Genomic DNA, 13,208 nt, shown 5'->3' on the forward strand with positions numbered 1-13,208 from the left:
TGGCAGCCATAGTAGAGAGAGAAAGAGAGGACATGAGTTCAGGAAAGAGAGGACATGAGTTCAGGAAAGAGAGGACATGAGTTCAGGAACTTCTGGTGAATCAGACTGGGAGCAGACGTAGCAGAAGAGAATCTTGTGAGGAATGTACAGCTCTGGGAATTACATTCCAAACTGTGATTCCCCCGCCTCGGGAACAGACTGCCCCACAGGTAAGCCGGGAAATGACCGGAGGTTGCGATCTGGCAGTGGCGGGAAATCTTCAACGAACTCCTACTCCCAACCGCCCATGTGCAGGTGGGTTTAATCTTTCCTTTTCGGTTGAGCTTTCTGGAGGTTTTTTGCAGCCAGGTATCCAGCAGAGAACCGGAACAAAAGCGGGAGGGAAACACATCCCATTTCTCAGCAGGCGGGCATTTTTGCACAAAACCGTCAGCCCCCTCAAGTTCCGCAAAAATGCCTGGCCCACGGAACTTGGCTGCAAGCCCACTCGCCTCATTTAACTCCTGGGTGACCCCCAGCTTTTTTTAAAGCGGGGGTGGCCAAAATTGCTTAAGATAAGAGTCATACGGAATAAACGTCAGACGTCTGAGAGCTGAAAGACACGAATGTCAGGTGTTTGAGATCCACAAGACACGAATGTCAGATGTCTGAGAGCCACAAGTCACGAATGTCAGATGTCTGAGAGCCACAAGACACGAATGTCAGATGTCTGAGAGCCACAAGACATGAATGTCAGATGTCTGAGAGCCACAAGACACGAATGTCAGATGTCTGAGAGCCACAAGTCACAAATGTCAGATGTCTGAGAGCCACAAGACATGAATGTCAGATGTTTGAGAGCTGGAAGGAAGGAAGGAGGGAAGGAAGGAAGGCAAATAGGGGGAGATGGAGGTGGAAAGAAAGCAACTTTAAATGCGTTCTCCAAGCCACTACCAGTGACTTGAAGAAGAGATTTAAAAAGACAAATGCCTTCTCCAAGCTCGCTGGCAGGGGCTTCAAGAGCCACACAATATGTACAAAAGAGCCACATGTGGCTCCCGAGTCACAGTTTGGCCATCCCGTTCTAAAGCTTTTCTGCCTAGTCGGCAGATGGCAATCCTCGCTCGCTGCTGGTGACCATGGCAACAGGCTGGATTAATCCAATTGCCTACAACTGCTTTCTGGGCCCAAACAGAAAGCGTTCAGGAGTTGGGTAGGCTTCAACTAGGATCCCCTCTTCTCCACAAGCACCACACAGAAGCCTTTGGGGGTGGGGAAAGCACATTTAATGCACATACAGAACAGTTATTTTTTTTAGGGGCAACTCTGCAGAGCAGAGGACGGGAGCCACAAAAGGGCGGCGAAAAGACCACAAAATTGCTTTCTGCTTCTTGCAGCCGGATATCCAGCCAAACCGTGCTCCGGGAAACTGCAAACCCACCCAGAACAAATTTGTTTCGTTCCCAAAAGGCACACGGGGGGGGGGGCCGTGGGGGGACACCTGCGGATGCAACATTTGTGGCTCACGCCACTGAGAAGAGAACCCAGGAGTTCTGGAGCTCTCTGACAAAGAGCCGTACGTTAGACCCCGCCCCCACGCCCTTGGAGTAGGAGGCACAGGGCGTCGACAGGGCCAAAGAGGAGAGCCGGAGTTCCGCCCCGACAAGGCACGGCAGGGCTCAGGCCTCGACGCCGTAGCGGTCAAAGTTCCGCAGGAGAACGGCCAGCTGGAGGTGGACGGTGCCCATGGCGCAGGTCTGCAGGCGGTAGCGGTCGGCCCCCGTGTAGATGAGGTCGCTGTTGAGGAGCTGGGGCCCGCCCCCCACGAAGCGCTGGGAGAGCTGCTCCTGCCAGGAGCCCAGGGGCCGCCAGGTCACGCAGTCCAGCCGGTGGGAGCCGGGGCTGGAGGGCACGTGGCAGAAGCCGTAGCCGTAGAGCTCGCAGCGCCCGAAGGAGTCCTGGTGCCACACCTGGAGGTGGAGCTTGGGCCAGCCTGCCGCGGGGAGGGAAAGAGAGAGCGACACTCAGAGCAGTTATAGACAGCAGAGCACTGGGGAAAGGGCAGAAAAGGGCCGCTGGGATGATTAAAGCAGGGGTGTCAAGCATGCAGCCCAGGGGCCGAATCAGGCCCCCAGATGGCTCCTATCAGGTCCCCAAGCAAGGGGGGAAGGCAGTACTTGTTTTTCCAGGCTCTCTCGATCACACAGCAGAGGTACTGAGCCAAGTCTCTCTTCCTTCCCCCTCCTGGTCCCCTGGGGAAGGAAGGAAAGAGCCAGAGCTTCCTTTGCCCAGAGCTTCCTATCAGGTCCCCGAGCAAGGGGGGAAGGCAGTACTTGTTTTTCCAGGCTCTCTCGATCACACAGCAGAGGTACTGAGCCAAGTCTCTCTTCCTTCCCCCTCCTGGTCCCCTGGGGAAGGAAGGAAAAAGCCAGAGCTTCCTTTGCCCAGTTCCCTGGATCCCATGGGAGGAATACAAAGAAAGCACCTTTCAGACCAAGGAGTGCTAACATTGTAAGCATGTTTTAAGGGTTTTGTTTTTAAAGAGTTAAAAAAAAAAAACTCTGCCCATGGCGCAGAGTGTTAAAGCTGCAGTACTGCAGTCCTAAGCTCTCCTCACAACCTGAGTTCAATCCCCGGTGGAAGCTGGGTTTTCAAGTAGCCGGCTCAAGGTTGACTCAGCCTTCCATCCTTCCGAGGTCGTTAAAATGAGTACCCAGTTTGCTGGAGGGAAAGCGTAGAGGACTGGGGAAGGCAATGGCAAACCACCCCGTAAAAAGTCTGCCGTGAAAACATTGTGAAAGCAACGTCACCCCCGAGTCAGAAATGACTGGTGCTCGCACAGGGGACCTTTCCTTTCTTTTTTTTAAAAAAACATTTAATTGTGTTTGTCTGTGTCCTTTATAAAGTTGCTATCTCCGCTACCTAATCTTAAATAGGTACACACATTGCCCAGCTTGACATGGACCGGCCCAACAAGGTCTCATTTATATCCGATTCGGCCCTCATAACAAATCATTTTGACACCCCTGGATTAAAGGGTTGGCACACTATCCCTATGAAGAGAGGCTAAAACGCTTGGGGCTCTTTAGCTTGGAGAAACGTCGACTGCGGGAGACAGGAGAGAGGTTTGCAAGATTGTGCATGGGATAGAGAAGGTAGAGAAAGAAGTACTTTTCTCCCTTTCTCGCAATACGAGAACTCGCGGGCACTCAATGAAATTGCTGTCAGGTTAGAACGGATATAAAGGAAGTACTTACTCACCCGAAGAGTGATTAACACGTGGAATTCACTGCCACAGGAGGTGGCGGCGGCTGCAAACATAGACAGGTTCAAGAGGGGATTGGATAAAAATATGAAGCAGAGGTCCATCAGTGGCTATTAGCCGCTGTGTATTGTTGGAACTCTCTGTCTGGAGCAGTGATGCTCTGTATTCCTGGTGCTTGGGGTGGGGGGCGCAGTGGGAGGGCTTCTAGTGTCCTGGCCCCACTGACGGACCTCCTGACGGCACTTGGGTTTTTTTTGGCCACTGTGTGACACAGAGTGTTGGACTGGATGGGCCATTGGCCTGATCCAACATGGCTTCTCTTCTGTTCTTATGATTGGCGAGCTTTCCCAAGCACTCAGTGCTTTTTGTCTTACGAGAGCCCTGCACCGTGGGCTGTTATGACGACAGCCAGAGAAGTCTTGGATCCCGCCATTCCCAGCCTCGGTGATAAGAGGGGACAACCACAGCGGCTTGCCCTGCAGGGCCATTGGGAGCACTAATGAAACAAGAAGGCATGTGCAGTGGTTGAAGTAATTAAAACACACTACGTAAGCCCTGACCTGGATAGACCAGGCAAGCCCGATCTCATCAGATCTCGGAGGCTAAGCAGAGTCGACCGCGGTTAGTACTTGGATGGAAGACTGTCCTTGAAATACCCAGTCGGAAGGCAGGGGCGGGATGTACTCAGCCACCCCTCTAATATGCAAAATAAAAAAGGTCAAGGTAGTCAAGAGAGCCAGTTTGGTGTGGAGAGCCAGTTTGGTGTAGTGGTTAAGTGTGCGAACTCTTATCTGGGAGAACCGGGTTTGATTCTCCACTCCTCCACTTGCACCTGCTGGAATGGCCTTGGGTCAGCCAGAGCTCTGGCAGAGGTTGTCCTTGAAAGGGCAGACTCTTATCTGGGAGAACCGGGTTTGATTCCCCACTCCTCCACTTGCACCTGCTGGAATGGCCTTGGGTCAGCCAGAGCTCTGGCAGAGGTTGTCCTTGAAAGAGCAGCTGCGGTGAGAGCCCTCTCCAGCCCCACCCACCTCACAGGGTGTTTGTTGTGGGGGGGTGGGGAGGTAAAGGAGATTGTGAGCCGCTCTGAGACTCTTCGGAGTGGAGGGCGGGATATAAATCCAATATCTTCTATCTAGTCCCTTGCGCAAGCACCAGTCATTTCTGACTCTGGAGTGATATTGCATCACGACATTTTCACGGCAGACTTTTGACGGGGTGGTTTGCCATCGCCTTCCCCAGCCATCAGCACTTTTCCCCCAGCAAGCTGGGGACTCATTTTACTGACCTCAGAAGGATGGAAGGCTGAGTCAACCTCGAGCCGGCTACCTGAAAACCCAGCTTCCGCCGGGGCTCGAACTCAGGTCGTGAGCAGAGCTTAGGACTGCAGCTTCACCACTCTGCGCCATGGGGCTCTTAATATACAAAATACCCCCCGCCAAAAAAAATCTCTCACACGACATAATTTTTGGCACTCAGCCCTGATCCTGTTCCCCAAATCCTTCCCCCCTCTTCCTCCCTCTGACGTCTGGCCCTTCCGGCCCCAGCCTGCTCCCCCCACCCTCTCCCCTCTCTGATCCGGCAGCCACTTCTTCATCATTAGCAAAGGTTATGGTGCTTCTTTGCTTCCCTTCTCTCACTTGAACGCTTTCATCCCGGCAATAAAGAGGAGCGGGAAGGCAGAATTTATTCAATGTCGTGGCTCGTCAGACGGGAAGGAAGGAAGAAAGAAAGAAAGAGAGGCCGCAGGAGATTTTCAGCAGCTCCCCCCCACCTCACATCGGCCTACCCCCTCCTCCCTCTCCCCACCCCCTTCAGCTGAGTCTCGGCTTAGTTGAAGCAATGCTGGAAAAGAAACGGACGCTTAGCTGGGCCCAAAGGCAATCGTGTCTGGCAATTAATCCCCTGGGGCAAAGCTCTTTGTCTGATGGAGTGTACAACAAATGTAGATTCATTTCCTTAGACACAGCCAATTACGTTGGGTGGGGGGGAAAGGAGGAAACAGAATCCAAAATGTATTCTATCTCCAAGACCTGGAGTCCAGGAAGAAGAAGGAGAAGGTGAAGGAGAAAAGAAGGAGAAGAAATTTTATCTATATCCCGTCCTCCACTCTGAATCTCAGAGTCTCAAAGTGGCTCAGATCTCCTTTACCTTTCCCCCCTCCCCACAACAGATACCTTGTGAAGTGGGTGGGGCTGAGAGAGCTCTCCCAGAAGCTGCCCTTTCAAGGACAACCTCTGCGAGAGCTATGGCTGACCCAAAGTCATTCCAACAGCTGCAAGTGGAGAGGTGGGGAATCAAACCTGGTTCTCCCACATAGGAGTCCGTGCACTTAGCCACTACATCAAACTGAGTGGGTCTGAGAGAGCTCGGACAGAAGCTGCCCTTTCAAGGACAATCTCTGCGAGAGCTATGGCTGACCCAAAGTCATTCCAACAGCTGCAAGTGGAGAGGTGGGGAATCAAACCTGGTTCTCCCACATAGGAGTCCACGCACTTAGCCACTACATCAAACTGAGTGGGGCTCAGAGAGCTCGGACAGAAGCTGCCCTTTCAAGGACAACCTCTGCCAGAGCTATGGCTTACCTAAGGTCATTCCAGCAGCTGCAAGTGGAGAAGTGGGGAATCAAACCTGGTTCTCCCAGATAAGAGTCTGCCCTTTCAAGGACAACCTCTGCCAGAGCTATGGCTGACCCAAGGCCATTCCAGCAGCTGCAAGTGGAGGAATGGGGAATCAAACCCGGTTCTCCCACACAGGAGTCCGCGCACTTAAACACTACACCGAACTGGCTCTCGTAAGAGTAGGGAAAGCCATTCCCGCTGCCAGGATACACCACTGGCTCCCAACAATGTGGGGTTTCCATGCCCCACCACCACCAATCATCCCTCTAAGCTGTGAGCAAAGATTTTACTGTGTGAGCTACTGGCATTAAAGTGGTGAACTACTGTGTAAATATGTAAATACTGTGTACATAAATAAATAACGGGTCCAGAAGAGGGTGACGAAGATGGTGAGGGGTCTGGAGACCAAGTCCTATGAAGAAAGGTTGAAGGAGATGGGGATGTTTAACCTGGAGAGGAGGCAGCTGAGATGTGATATGATCACCATCTTCAAGGACTTGAAGGGCTGTCATATAGAGGAGGGTGTGGAATTGTTTTCTGTGGCCCCAGAAGGTAGGACCAGAACTAATAGGTTGAAATGAAATCAAAAGAGTTTCCAGCTCAACATTAGGAAGAACTTCCTGACCGTTAGAGCGGTGCCTCAGTGGAACAGGCTTCCTCCTTGGGAGGTGGTGGGCTCTCCTTCCTTGGAGGTTTTTCAACAGAGGCTAGACGGCCATCTGACAGCCATGAAGATCCTGTGAATTCAGCGGGAAGTATTTGTGAGTTTCCTGCATTGTGGACTAGATGACCCTGCAGGTCCCTTCCATGATTCGAAGTTTGCTCTATACTCTCAGGGGTGGCCAATGGTAGCTCTCCAGATGTTTTTTTGCCTACAACTCCCATCAGCCCCAGCCATTGGCCATGCTGGAAAGGCAAGAAGTCCAGAAAGGTCAGTTTTGTGGTGGGAGAGAAGGGGGCCAGTGCTCCTCACCTTGCAAGCCTTTGGTGGCAAAGTGGACGTCGATGGGGTGGGACCAGTAGGCCACGTCATCCAACTGGGGGTTGTCAACATGGGTCTGCCCTTCCCGGAGCCCCGAGAGCAGCTTCCAGGCGCCACCTGAAAGAGGATGGAAGTGAGTGGGAGGGGGGAGATGTAGAAGGAGGAAAGAACTTGGGGCTAAGTTCTCATAGCCCTTTCTTACATGACCAGGGAAATGCTTTGGGGTCAAGAAGCAATTTTTCTCCAGGCCGGATTGGCCAGGGACCAAATTCGGAGTGGAAGGCAGGATATAATTCCAATGTCTCTTCCTTCTTATTACTACATTGCAATATATAATGAAATAAGAACATAAGAGAAGCCATGTTGGATCAGGCCAATGGCCCATCCAGTCCAACACTCTTGTGTCACACAGTGGCCAATATGTGTGTGTGTGTGTGTGTGTGTATACACACACACACACACACACATATATATACATATATACACTGTGGCTAATAGCCACTGATGGATCTCTGCTCCATATTTTTATCCAATCCCCTCTTGAAGCTGGCTATGCTTGTAGCCGCCACCACCTCCTGTGGCAGTGAATTCCACATGTTACTCACCCTTTGGGTGAAGAAGGACTTCCCTTTATCCGTTCAATTTCTTTGAATGCCCACGAGTTCTTGTATTGTGAGAAAGGGAGAAAAGTACTTCTTTCTCTACTTTCTCCATCCCAGACATAATCTTGCAAACCTCTCTCATGTCACCCCGCAGTCGACGTTTCTCCAAGCTAAAGAGCCCCAAGCGTTTTAACCTTTCTTCATAGGGAGTGTTCCAACCCTTGAATCATTCTAGTTGCCCTTTTCTGCACTTTTCCCAATTATAATTATACAACTCACGACCCAGTTGCTAACAGGCCACGGACCAGTACCGGTCCACAGCCTGGGGGTTGGGGACCCCTGAACTAGATGATTCTGGAGGTCTCTTCCAACTTTATGATTCTAAGTAAGAAGAGGTCCTGGGTGCAAACGTACAAAGAGCCTTAGATGGGATTCAACCACTGGTCCTTGTAGCCCCATTCCTGAAGAATTGGGAAAAACTAGCTGCATGCAAAGCACCTACTTCAATGCTAAGGAGAGCCAGTTTGGTGTGGTGGTTAAGTGTGCGGACTCTTATCTGGGAGAACCGGGTTTGATTCCCCACTCCTCCACTTGCACCGGCTAGCATGGCCTTGGGTTAGCCATAGCTCCGGCAGAGGCTGTCCTTGAAATGGCAGCTGCTGTGAGAGCCCTCTCCAGCCCCACCCACCTCACAGGGTGTCTGTTGTGGGGGAGGAAGGTAAAGGAGATTGTGAGCCGCTCTGAGACTCTTTGGAGTGGAGGGCGGGATATAAATCCAATATCTTCTTCTTCTTCTTCTAAGCTCCGTTCAGTCCCATGTCGACTCGCTGCGATCAGCAGCGGCACACTTAACGTCTCCTGGCAAGGAAGTCCCCAGCCTTCCCGACTGAGATCCCGTTTCACTGGGGTGCTCGGTCTGCGATCTGGTGCTGTCTGAGCAACCATCCTTCCCAACTGGTCCCCACCGCATCCAAGAGATCCCACCCTCCTTCCCCAGGGCCAGGGCATCAGAATCTGGCCGGCTCGTGACCGTTTTCGTACGCCGATCCACAAAGTGTAAGGCTCCGCTCACCTGTGTGGATCCCCCATTTGCAGAAGAGGCTGCTGCGGGGGAATCCGCTGGCTCCCACAATCTGACCGATCACGTGCACTTCAGCCATGGGCCTGCAGTAGGACAAGAGTATTTTATTAAGGGAAATGTGGATCTTTCCTGCCACACAACAGATCGCTCGATGGCTTTGGGTTTTCTTACCACTTAACAGGTTTAGCCACCCAAAGGGTGATTAACACGTGGAATTAACTGCCACAGGAGGTGGTGGCAGCTACAAGCATAGATGACTTCAAGGAGGGATTGGATAAGCATATGGAGCAGAGGTCCATCAGTGGCTATTAGCCACAGCTTATCGTTGGAACTCTCTGTCTGGGGCAGTGATGCTCTGTATTCTGGGTGCTTAGGGGGGCACAGTGGGAGGGCTTCTGGTGTCCTGGCCCCACTGATGGACCTCCGGATGACACCTGGGTTTTTTGACCACTGTGTGACACAGAATGTTGAACTGGATGGGCTACTGGCCTGATCCAACATGGCTTCTCTTATGTTCTCATGCCATGCAAAGTTCAATTTGAACAAGAATTTGGCTGTTCCGCATCGCCCCCCAGCAACGTCATCAGCCTAACCATCTAGAGTTCATTCATCTGCACACGTCCTAGCCTTTCTATAAACTGATCCTCCCTACTTTGGTGTAGTGGCCAGTATGGTGTAGTGGTTAAGTGTGCGGACTCTTATTTGGGAAAACCGGGTTTGATTTCCCACTTCTCCACTTGCACCTGCTGGAATGGCCTTGGGGCAGCCATAGCTCTTGCAGAGTTGTCCTTGAAAGGGCAGCTTCTGGGAGAGCTCTCTCAGCCCCAGCCGCATCACAGGGTGTCTGTTGTGGGGGAGGAAGATAAAGGAGATTGTAAGGCACTCTGAGATTCGGGGTGGAAGACAGGATATAAATCCAATATCTTCTTAACATAAAAACATAAGAGAAGCCACGTTGGATCAGGCCAGTGGCCCATGCAGTCCAACACTCTGTGTCACACAACGGCCAAGAAAATCAGGCGCCATCAGGAGTGAGGCCAGGACACTAGAAGCCCTCCCACTGTTGCCCCCACTGTTGCCAATGGAGACAAGACCTTTAAAAGGTGTGCGGTCCCTTTCAATGTGATGGCCAGAACTCCTTTTGGAGTTCAATTGTGCTTGTCACAACCTTGCTCCTGGCTCCACCCCCAAAGGCTCCTGGCTCCACCCCCAAAGTCCCCAGATATTCCTTGAATCGGACTTGGCAACCCTAGTTCATCCAGAGTATAAGCAGGCAATTGTGCGCCCATGCTGACAGGTATGGGGGATTCTCAATGCTCCTAAGAGGGAAAGTCACAGACCAGATCTGTCGCCCCCCACACCTCCTTCATGTCACATTTCACTCTCATTCTGCTTGCGGCTTTCTCCCCCCCACAGAAGTCCAGACCTTCAGCATAAATCAGCAGGGCCCTGTGAGCAAACAAAAGTTAAAATATAAAGCAGAGCTTCATTAAAATATAAAATGCGCTTTGCTCTCGGAGACCAGCTGGGTCCCCTCCAGCAAACGGTCCGTGAAGCATGACGAACAGGCCAGGTGCCTTTGTGTGAATATTCAGGAGATCACAGCGAGAAGGTCTCTACATGTTCGGGATGATGCGCCCTGTCAAAGGCTGGGGACGCATGCCACGATGCAGTCTTCGCACACAGCCACACACCATGCAAATTCCTCTTTCACACATTGCCCGACTCCCCTGCAACCATCACTTAAGAAATGGGCTACCAGCAGAGGAGAAGAAGAAGAAGATATTGGATTTATATCCCGCCCTCCACTCCGAAGAGTCTCAGAGCGGCTCACAATCTCCTTTACCTTCCTCCCCCACAACAGACACCCTGTGAGGTGGGTGGGGCTGGAGAGGGCTCTCACAGCAGCTGCCCTTTCAAGGACAACCTCTGCCAGAGCTATGGCTGACCCAAGGCCATGCCAGCAGCTGCAAGTGGAGGAGTGGGGAATCAAACCCGGTTCTCCCAGATAAGAGTCTGCCCTTTCAAGGACAACCTCTGCCAGAGCTATGGCTGACCCAAGGCCATTCCAGCAGGTGAAAGTGGAGGAGTGGGGAATCAAACCCGTTTCTCCCAGATAAGAGTCTGCACACTTAACCACTACACCAAACTGGCTCTCGAGAGTAGGGAACCCCTGCTGGGTCTGAACCCCTCAACTGCTGGTACATGCGGCCTTTTCCGTGGTGGCCCCCACCTGATGGAGCGGCCTGTCTGAGGAAGGTCAGGGGGGCTTCCACTCCCCTGGCTTCCCACAAACTATGGGAAACTGATCCAGGCGGGTAACTGTGTTGGTCTGAAGCAGCAGAACAAAGTCTGAGTCCGGTGGTGCCTTTAAAACCAACAAGTGTGATATGGTGGCAAAAAGGGCAAATACAATTTTGGGCTGCATCAACAGGAGTATAGTGTCCAGATCACGTGAAGTGATGGTATCGCTTTACTCTGCTCTGACAAGACCTCACCTGGAGTCTTGTGTTCAGCTTTGGGCACCACCTTTTAAGAAGGATATAGAGAAGCTAGAAAAGGTCCAGAGGAGGGCAACGAAGATGGTGAGGGGTCTGGAGACCAAGTCCTATGAAGAAAGGTTAAAGGAGCTGGGCATGTTAAGCCTGGAGAGGAGGCGGCTGAGAGGTGATAGGATAGGATAGAGGGGGTTAGATAAAAATATGGAGCAGAGGTCCATCAGTGGCTATTAGCCACAGTGTGTATGTGTGTGTGTATATATATATATTTGGCCGCTGTGTGACACAGAATGTTGGACTGGATGGGCCATTGGCCTGATCTAATATGGCTTCTCTTATGTTCTTATGTTCTTATGATCACCATCTTCAAGTATTTGAAGGGCAGTCATCTAGAGGATGGGGTGGAATTGTTTTCTGTAGCCCCAGAAGGTAGGACCAGAACCAATGGGCTGAAATGAAATCAAAAGAGTTTCCGGCTCAACATTAGGAAGAACTTCCTGACCGTTAGAGCAGTTCCTCAGTGGAACAGGCTTCCTCGGGAGGTGATGGGCTCTCCCTCCTTGGAGGTTTTTAAACAGAGGCTAGAAGGCCATCTGACAGCAATGAGGATCCTGTGAATTTAGGGGGAGGTATTTGTGAGTTTCCTGCATTGTGCAGGGGGTTGGACTGGATGACCCTGGAGGTCCCTTCCAACTCTATGATTCTAAGTTTCATTTTGGGTATAAGCTTTTATGTGCATGCACATAAAAGTTTATACCAGGGGCGGCCAAACCGTGGCTCAGGAGCCACATGTAAAGTAACAAAAGGGGGGAGCACAGTAAAAATATCTCAAATGCAACAAACCCAAACAACTGCGTTCAATGACGCTACAAAAATATATAATGTACAAAGAACTATATTCAACAAATGCCGGCACAATCCTTGTTATACAAATTCTGTATGCAATAAAGTCCTTCCAACCAAGCCGTCTCTTAACTCAAGCAGTCTCTTAATGTTGCTCACTGTTGTCTTCAAACGAATATATATTCTTGGAAAGCAAATATATAATTCCAGGCAAGTAGCCTCAAATTATAATTCCCCACTATGCGATTTCCGGATTTTGAAGTGCGTTTCAGTCAGTGCCCCTTCGTCAGGTAAGGTATTGTTTCCTTCCAGAAAAACTCTAGAGGGATAAGACCCGAATTCTGAATCATGTGAAGCTGTTAAGCTGTGTAACATTGTTAATAGGGACCCCGAAAGGAAGCTATATATCAGGGGTGGCCAAACTGTAGCTCAGGAGCCAGATGTGGCTCATTCACACATATTGTGTGGCTCTCAAAGCCCCCACTGCCCTGTTGGATGGTGACTTGGAGAATGCATTTAAAGTTAAAGATGCTTTCTTTCCACCTCTCCCTCCCCCATCTCTTTTCCTTCCTTCCTTCCTTCCTTCCTTCCTTCCTTCCTTCCTTCCTTGTGGGCTCTCAAACATCTGATGTTCGTGTCTTGTGGCTCTCAAACACATCTATTCTGCGTGGCTCTTATATTAAGCAAGTTTGGCCACCTCTGCTATACGCAAACTTTTCTTTGCAAGTGTTTGGAATGAGTATATGAAAGAGTTTTTGCGTGCCGGCACACTTCAGACAAGAATTTGAAGAAGTGTTCCTGCACATGAAAGCTTATTCCCAGAATTAAACGTCATTGCTCTTTCAAGGTGCCTGGGGACTCCAACTTTGTTTTATTAACTTGTTGTGTAAGGCTTTTGAGAACATCTTGCGTCACGACTAGGTTTTTATAGTTTGCCATCTGCCTTGAGTCACGGTGAGAAGGGTGGCACTATGAATAAAGTAAATAGACAAACAAAAAAGGTGGAAACTGCTGTGGCTAAGTGGCAGAGCCTCTGCTTGGCATGCAGAAGGTCCCAGGTTCAATTCCTGCCATCTCCAGTTAAAAGGACCAGGCAGGAGGTGATGGGAAAGATCTCAGCCTGACACCCTGGAGATCAAGGAAATGGAGCTGTAGCTCAGTGGTAGAGCATCTGCTTGGCATGCAGAAGGTCCCAGGTTCAATCCCCGGCATCTCCAGTGAAAAGGACCAGGTAGGAGGTGATGGGAAAGACCTCTGCCTGAGACCCTGGAGAGCCATGGAGTGGGGCTGTGGCTCAGTGGAAGAGCCTCTGCTTGGCATGCAGAAGGTCCCAGGTT

The 13,208-nt window shown here is 51.0% G+C and overlaps 2 protein-coding genes across 2 annotated transcripts in view; one reads left to right on the forward strand and one right to left on the reverse strand.

Annotated features, from left to right (window-relative positions):
• TMEM91 (transmembrane protein 91) overlaps window positions 1-13,208 on the forward strand; it is a 135,993-nt gene that overhangs the window by 50,056 nt on the left and 72,729 nt on the right. The gene's annotated exons all lie outside the window — the stretch shown is intronic.
• On the reverse strand, window positions 1,249-8,614 carry LOC132586094 (B9 domain-containing protein 2-like). The gene is made up of 3 exons (XM_060258040.1): window positions 8,522-8,614; window positions 6,839-6,964; window positions 1,249-1,972 (listed from the first exon to the last, which is right to left on the reverse strand). Exons 1-3 carry the CDS (start codon window positions 8,607-8,609, stop codon window positions 1,659-1,661), a joined length of 528 nt encoding a protein of 175 aa, XP_060114023.1. The 5' UTR covers window positions 8,610-8,614; the 3' UTR covers window positions 1,249-1,658.

This window comes from Heteronotia binoei, chromosome 17 (assembly GCF_032191835.1).
Source record: "Heteronotia binoei isolate CCM8104 ecotype False Entrance Well chromosome 17, APGP_CSIRO_Hbin_v1, whole genome shotgun sequence".
Lineage (NCBI taxonomy): Eukaryota > Metazoa > Chordata > Lepidosauria > Squamata > Gekkonidae > Heteronotia > Heteronotia binoei.